General features: G+C 45.2%; 1 protein-coding gene across 1 annotated transcript in view; it reads right to left on the bottom strand.

Moving 5' to 3' along the window:
• Window positions 1–7500, bottom strand: part of PROX1 (prospero homeobox 1) — a 37892-nt gene that overhangs the window by 28694 nt on the left and 1698 nt on the right. The window contains exons 1-2 of the mRNA XM_010293555.1: window positions 7410–7500; window positions 494–601 (exon numbers count right to left, since the gene is read on the bottom strand). The exon at window positions 7410–7500 is cut by the window's right edge and continues 1698 nt beyond it. Of these exons, the coding sequence (XP_010291857.1) occupies window positions 494–601; window positions 7410–7500 (199 nt within the window). The remainder of the gene's footprint in view (window positions 1–493; window positions 602–7409) is intronic.

Genomic DNA, 7500 nt, shown 5'->3' with positions numbered 1-7500 from the left:
ATCACTTTTGTTTTTAAGCAGCTTCTGCATGGAGAATTTCAATGTACTGTTTCTTTTTGACAGAAAGAAAGGGATTCTACACTCTGCTTATGTAAGCACAAATATGAGGAAACCAACCGAAATGAAACAATAAGGGAGCACTTGAGAACTGCTCCAAAATGTTCTTGGAAGTACGTTTCTACCGCCACAGAAATCTCCTTTTTTTAATAGGATATGTATAATGAAAAATGTTTAATTTACTGAAATAATTATTCTTACTTTGCTCTGAAATGTCAGTGATTTTTTATTTTTCATTTAAAATCCTCCAGCCTCCCCTTTCCTGTCTAGGCACAAGCAGGGTATGCCTCGACAGGAAGAACAAGTGAATCAAGGCAGCTGTAACCTTTGTGTCCCCAGAAATATTACCGATCTCTGATATGATAACACGATACCTTTTCATGAGCAAAATACAGCATGCAGTATGGAAAGAGGGAGGGGAAAGAGATTTTCTTACCTTTACATCTGAGAAGTAGGTTTTCAGCATATTGGAACTTGGGTACCGGGTGTAAAAGAACATGAGCTTGGCCTTTTTCAAGTGATTTGGTGACAAGCCTTCCTGCATGTAGGATTGAATTAGTAAAGGAAAACGCTGTTCTTGAGAAAGCCGTTTCGGAACGTACAGAGGTAGCAAAGTGCCCCCTTAAACACTCTACAGTTCCCCAGACCACAGGAGAACACACGGACATTTAAATTGCGGCGCTGTCATTTTCTGTACAATAAAAGGAGGGCCACGAGGCCACGTAACTTAAACCCTGTATTTCCTATCAGTTTTGGTGCTGGGTCTCGGGAATCTTGCAAGTTTACGGCTTGCGTACCATATGTATGTTCACTTGTTGCTACGGAAACGAACGCACGAAGCGTGTGCCGCCGAAAACTTGTCGGAAGCTTCTTCCCCCTCTCCTTTGCAACTGCAGCTAAAGTTTCTATTTCTCTCAGCCTTGTACCACTTCCACGAGATAAAGCTCATGCACGCGAGGCAATCGGAGGCGCTTTTATCATTTTGAGCAATGTTTCACACAGGCGGCACGTTCACCTGTTTCATTCCCGTCGACAAACTTTAACACCTTGAGGAACCCTCTCTAATCCCGCTGTTGCTTTGCGCCGGCGGCTGCCTTGCAAATCAAAGCGAAATCTGTAACAGGCAGAGCCCCTCCGCCGCGCAGTCCGCCTCCCCCCCCCCCAAACTTGTCGCCTCCTGATTTACACAGTTAACTCCTCGGAGAACGAAGCTGTATTTGGGGCTAACCGATCGATAAATGTGGGCTAGCAGATCAATAAATGGCCACTTACCCTATAAGGCAGCCTATTTATCCCGGAAACATCATTACCTTTTAGATCTGTAAACAGAAGCAACTAAAAGAGTTCCCAAGGGAATGTGAAGCTAACCATAACAATCTCGGCTTGCTGATTTCTCTCCCAGCTTCTTGGCTCTCTTTTGTGTACTGCGTGCTAGGACGGCTCTGGTCACATCTGTGCTGCAGGCTGGCCCTGCCATTTCCTCAGCAAATTAATGGCTTTATAATTTATCAGAAATGAAGATGCACGTGGAGAAAATCAATGTGGCCCCCACAAGGTCAATTAAGGGTTCGTCCCAGAAGCTTCTCTAAGGACTGTTTCTCCTAAACACAATTGTTGAAAATTTCACTCAGTTCACACCTTACGGTGGGGGGGAAGGTCAACCAAGTCGACAGATACGCTGCAGCCAAGGTGCCTCTTCCACCTTACGGCCGGGCGCACGGCAGCACAGAACATCTCATTCCAGGCCTCGAGACGGGAAACCCAGACTGATTTTTATCAGGAGGCTACTGAAGATTAGCTAGTCTTTTTCAGCAGAATTCCTTTTTCTCTAATTCGTGAAATCTGCTGAAACCATCTCCCTTTATTTCAGTGGCAAGGGAGAGCTCCCATCTAAAAATGAATTTTTAGATCAGAAAAATGTAGCATTTAAAAAAAAAGTCATTGACAATATTGTTTAAAAACCTCTTATTATCTGGAAGTACACGGAAAACAGCTCAGCTGAACTTGCATTTTGTTTTAGATGCTTAATGATTACAAAGAAGATAATTTATGACTGACATACTTCTTGCGCCAAGAGAAGAGTTGAAAGAACCTCCAGTTACCTCCATTAGACTGATAGAGAAGTCTAAAAGAGCATTACACTCTGCAGTGCCATCTGTCAAAATACGTAAGTGAAATAATAGTAGCAAGCTGTCACCTATTGCTTAGCGATAAGAGTTTTAGACAAATCAAAACTTCTACGCCAGAAATCCATTTTGTTATGCGATCCTTTCAGGAAAGTGAGGGTCCAAAGGGGAACTCCAATAAGGGAAGGAAAAAAAAATAAAACCTAAGTCTCCTTAATTTGTGATTCCTCTGATGCTGACAATATGTTAGTATTGGGTTTGGTATGTATTTTCTTTCAATGCAAGCTGAAAGATGGACTTAAACTTTCAGAAAAAGCTCTCACATTTGCTGGATTTAAGCATATTAGACAGTTGTCTAAGCATGTGGATTCCTTCTGCATTTAGGATTTTTAAATATTTCTGCTCTAATGCCAGAGGATATTGATATTGAATGAAACATGTATTAAAAGATGTTCTGAGACTCAAATTCCCAGAAATCTATTTTTTATTAAAATTATACTTGTTCTTAAGCATTTGGCAGCCTTAAAGCGATATCAAATCTGCAATAAATCTCTATATCTTGATCCTAAGGTTAACGCTTTACTGTGATAAAAGACATGATCTCTAATAATCTAGCAAAAAATAGTTAATGCAGACTTAAGAGCTAAGAATTAGATAACCCATTGCTATTTCAGAAAAAAACTGAACTGACCAATTGCTTAATTTCCTTTTTAAGTGCTTGGGCTGAAAAGCAACTGTTCTTCCAAGAAAGCACTAGCTGTTTCCAGGATACTTACACACGCACAATGACTCATGATGAAATAGATTCAGTAAACATACAGCTGTACCGAACACGAGCTAAGCCCCATTCAAGGCCAGGAAAGAAAACGAGCACAAATAAATATTAAGGAGGTAAAGGGAGGAGGGGTGCCGAATGGAACGCAAACAAGCTCTGTCCCAGCAGCTCGTGTGGCTTGCCTCAATTCTCTTAGCTATAGCTTTGTGAAGACAGATGACATTCAATTCTATGGGTAATGCAAAATAGACAATAACTGCTGAAACTTGAGCCAGCTGCCAGGTGTAAAAAAAAAAAAAAAAAAAAGAGGAAAGAAAAAAAAAAGGAGAGAAAGAAAAGATGATAAATCCATAAATTAATGAAAGACATCTGCTCGGGAACATAAAAGATCAGAGGAACAGTGTACTGCAGCTGAACCTAAAGCGGTGTTTAAACAACCCGAGTCTCAGCGTCGTGCGTTTACGCAGTACAGCGTAGCCTCACCTAACACAGCAGCAGCAGCAAAAAGGCAAAATGCTAAGAAATAGTGAAAGACTGGGAACGGAAGGTATACACGCTCTCCTGCGTTTTAGCTGGAGAAGCACAGAGGTGGCATTTCACCGCATTTGATTCACTTGCACTTCAGTCCTGCCAGGTAACGCTCCTCTCTTGCAAAAATATTTTCCAGCGGTGATCTTTCACTCCTGTTACTCTCAGCCCGAGCTCCCACGAATGCTCTAACAGGCTTTTCTAGCCCACACATGTACTGAGGAAAAGAGGTAAGAAGAGGCTGCATCAGGTAAAAAATCTGCACTAGCGAAGCCAAGCTGCTCCTTAAGTTACACCTCAGGTGCTTTTAATCAGCAAAGCTCCAAATAGCTGTATCTCGGAGCATCTTCAAGACCCTTCAAAGAATGGGCTGGCTGGAAAGTATTCGTTCATCGCCCAGGTTTTATTAACAGCACAGAGTTATCCAGCTTGCTGTACAATCGGTCTTTTTTTTTTTTTTTTAAGTTTAATTAGTTTAATTCTAGTCAGATGTAACAACTCCTCATTTCAAAATGTTGTAATTCACTAATTATAGCTTTCACATATCGGGACTGTGAAACTCATTCCAATTGGATTGGAATTCTGCTTAAACAGAAAAAACCTGTAGAAAGTTTCAGTGATGTTTTAAAGCCTTCCTGCCAGGGAGAGCACACTAAACTTCTTCACCTTTACAGATGTCTTAACAGCACACAAACTACTGTTGTGCTTCAGTTTTGATCTATGCAAATGTTTTGGGACTGAACAAGGCTATTTTTCTTGAGATGCAAAGAGGATGCATGACAAAGGAAGACCATGTAGAAAAACAATTCGCTGTTTGTTTCTTTTGGAATTTGAATAAAACTTAGTATTTGATTAAACAGATTAGTTTGCAAAGATACAGACTGCATTCATGACCAAGATGGCAATTCATGCTGCAGGTGCATCTTATCTTGTTTAGCAACATACGCAAACATTAAGCATTTCCTTTTGCAATTCAGCAAAGAAGAGTCAGATACACTTTACAGGCATTGGTTTAAAAACAAAAACAAAAAAGAACAAAACCCAGAAAAACCCCCAAAAATCCAGGCTGCTTCAGTGTTTTAGCCTACTACTACTGAACTTGGCTGTTTCTGCTAGTCTTATGTTCTGATCCTGGCTGTATTGTCCAGGAAAACAGATGTTGCTTTCTGCAGGGAAGAAAGATCTGCTTCTCCCAAGAAAGATATTCCTTATATATGCACATTCAACCATGTAAAATAAAAGTGCCACAACAGAATCAACCACAAACAAACCAACCTCCATACTGCGCCTTTCCCTGGAAACTGCAAGCTACCTGGACAAATGAGCCGCTGCTGGAAAAAAAACATCCATCCCCACAGCTGAGCCGTACACCAGGGTACACGCTGTGTAGAAGCGCTATTTAATAAATCTGTTTGTCCCAACAGGTCTGTATCTAAACCCAGACAAAACTGCAGCCCGCAACAGCACCTAGGCAGGAGGGTCAGAGCGCTTTCCCAACGGCAGGGGAAGACGTGGGGCACAAAGCGGGGCGAGGGAGAAGGAAGGGAGCGGCTCCACACGGCATTTCCCTCGGCTAAGGCTGGGAGCGGCGGGGGACTCTCACACCCCTGTTTCAGCAGAAGCAACAAGCTCCATTAGCGGCCGCTAATGTGAGACCAGGCAGGAGGAAGGGGGAGAAACAGCAGGGGCGAGGGAGAGATGCTCCAGGGGCGGAGAGGATCACGTGCGGCCCCAGAACTACTCCTAGTTCACAGGCCTGGCATCTTTCACCTCTACACGCTCCGCTCCCAGGATGGGAGAACTACTTTTAGACAAAAAACAATTAGTATGCCACTGTACTGTTTGGCAGAAATGACTTAATTGCTCTGGCCTGAGTCTCGCCCTCGCCTGCCACTCCTGTTGACCTCAGGACTGCTTTCCCAGCATTGCAGCTTGCATTTCAATACGCAGGAAAGACTGTCGGTTTGGGTCTCCAAAAGTAACTGGCGGTAACTGCCAGTGACGCTGGATTGAAACCGACTCCTCTGTATTGCCCCACAACCTGCACGGTGAAGACTCCCCTGCTACCAACGCAGCAGAGAGATCCCCTTTCAGGCAAGAGGTCCTTCAAACGCCACGGCCGCTACCAGCTGGCTCTCGAAAACACCGACAGCCAAGGAAGGTGCTTTCAAACCGGCAACGCTTCTCCCTATAGAAACGGGACTACTCATACAGGTCAGACAGCAGCGACTCTCGACTCGGACTTGACCCAAGTTAGAGCGAAGACTGGTGGCGATGGGCTCCGGCTCTGCAGCACCTGCCTTCGTCCCAGTGGTGCCCGCCGCCATGGGAGGGGTGGGAAGTCCGGATAACCAGCGGGTCTTGAGCCCTGCCAGCACCCTCCTGAAGATTTAACACGTCTACATAAAATATGGTTAAATTTATCGAAAACCAGCAGAGTTGTTAATCGCCTAGAAGACAGCCAGCGATGGGGCACAGCCTCGTGCATCTGCCTTCGTGTGATACTCCTGGAAAGGGGAGAAGTTCCTCAGCATCGCTACCATGACTCAGGGAGGGGCAGAGTTACTCAGTCGCAATTATTTTCGTCAGCCGGGCAACAAAATTAGCTGCATCTAGGGCTCTGTGCTTGTTCTGTTGCCTTCTGCTGGGGTCTTGGAGCTGGGAGAAAATGTCGATCTACCCTTCATTCAAAATCCTCAATTTTAGCATCAGGCAGACATGGTATTTTATTCACTTTTAATACGACTGTACTTGGAAAAAAGTCTTTTGATCAAAAAGCACATTAGGGGAAAAGATGCAAGGAGTGGGAGGCGTTATGGCTAAAAGAGAAAAAAAAAAAATACAAAAAATCCAGTACTATTTTCCGAGGGGGGAAAAAAATCATCATCACTATGTCTGGATATGCCTAAATAAAAGGCAGAGAGTTATTTTTTCCCCTAACTAAAGCCTGCTATTGAGCTAAAAAGAGATTTTTTTTAAATCACCTTTTTTTTAAGCAGGGGAAGTGTCCTGTAAATTTAATACAGCTGAAGTTTTATATTTAATTGTTCTCTCTAGCTTTCCAAAATAATTTGCTTTGTGTATGTTAGGACAAAAGATTTCTGTGTATGGCTGAACAGAGGTTAATCATGCATAGCAGGCAGCTGCACAAGGGCTGAGGAACAGACCTCTGGGTGGGGGAAAGAACTTGATGCAGCCTGAATATATCAGTACCTGTGTCTGTTGTGCTTCGTCTCCCTTACGCACGTGAGAGCTGAAGGCTCACGATGACCGCACCGTGGCTCTCTGCGACAAAAGATTTCTGTGTATGGCTGAACAGAGGTTAATCATGCATAGCAGGCAGCTGCACAAGGGCTGAGGAACAGACCTCTGGGTGGGGGAAAGAACTTGATGCAGCCTGAATATATCAGTACCTGTGTCTGTTGTGCTTCGTCTCCCTTACGCACGTGAGAGCTGAAGGCTCACGATGACCGCACCGTGGCTCTCGGCGACCCCCAGCCACGACACCATTAACATGGGTTGCGTGTTGGCCCGGCAGGGGAGGGAGAGGAGGCGGCCGCGGCTCGAATGGTTTTTGGCCAAGGGCAATGTCCCCTGGATCACCTCCCCGCCTGGGGAAGGACCCGCTGACCCAGGGAAACCCACCGGCACCCAGGTCGTAGGCTTGGCTTGCTTCCTGACCCCACGGGACGGTCTAAAAGGCTTGGGGAGGGCTGGTGGCTTTTTTATGTGAAGGCCGTTGCGGAAGGAGCGCCGTCAGTCAACACCCGCCATTTTTTTTGGCCTCGCCAAGCCCCCCGCCCACTCCCCCTTGAGCGCCCCGCTCCCGCAGTGCCCGGGGGAAGCCCCGGAGCATGGGCATGGCCCCTCGTCCTCTCCCACCGGCCACTGCCGGCTTAGCGCTCGTCTTTCAAAAAGGATATTGCACTTCCCGAGTAGGGTGAGATTTCGGACATGTCTTGCAGGTCGCCGCACTCGGACTTTATGAGGGACAAGGAGAGGCCCTCGGCGGCG

The sequence above is a fragment of the Phaethon lepturus genome, unplaced genomic scaffold (assembly GCF_000687285.1).
Source record: "Phaethon lepturus isolate BGI_N335 unplaced genomic scaffold, ASM68728v1 scaffold22548, whole genome shotgun sequence".
NCBI lineage: Eukaryota > Metazoa > Chordata > Aves > Phaethontiformes > Phaethontidae > Phaethon > Phaethon lepturus.
Note: the sequence above shows the minus strand (reverse complement) of the source record. Positions and strands in the feature narration are given on the sequence as shown.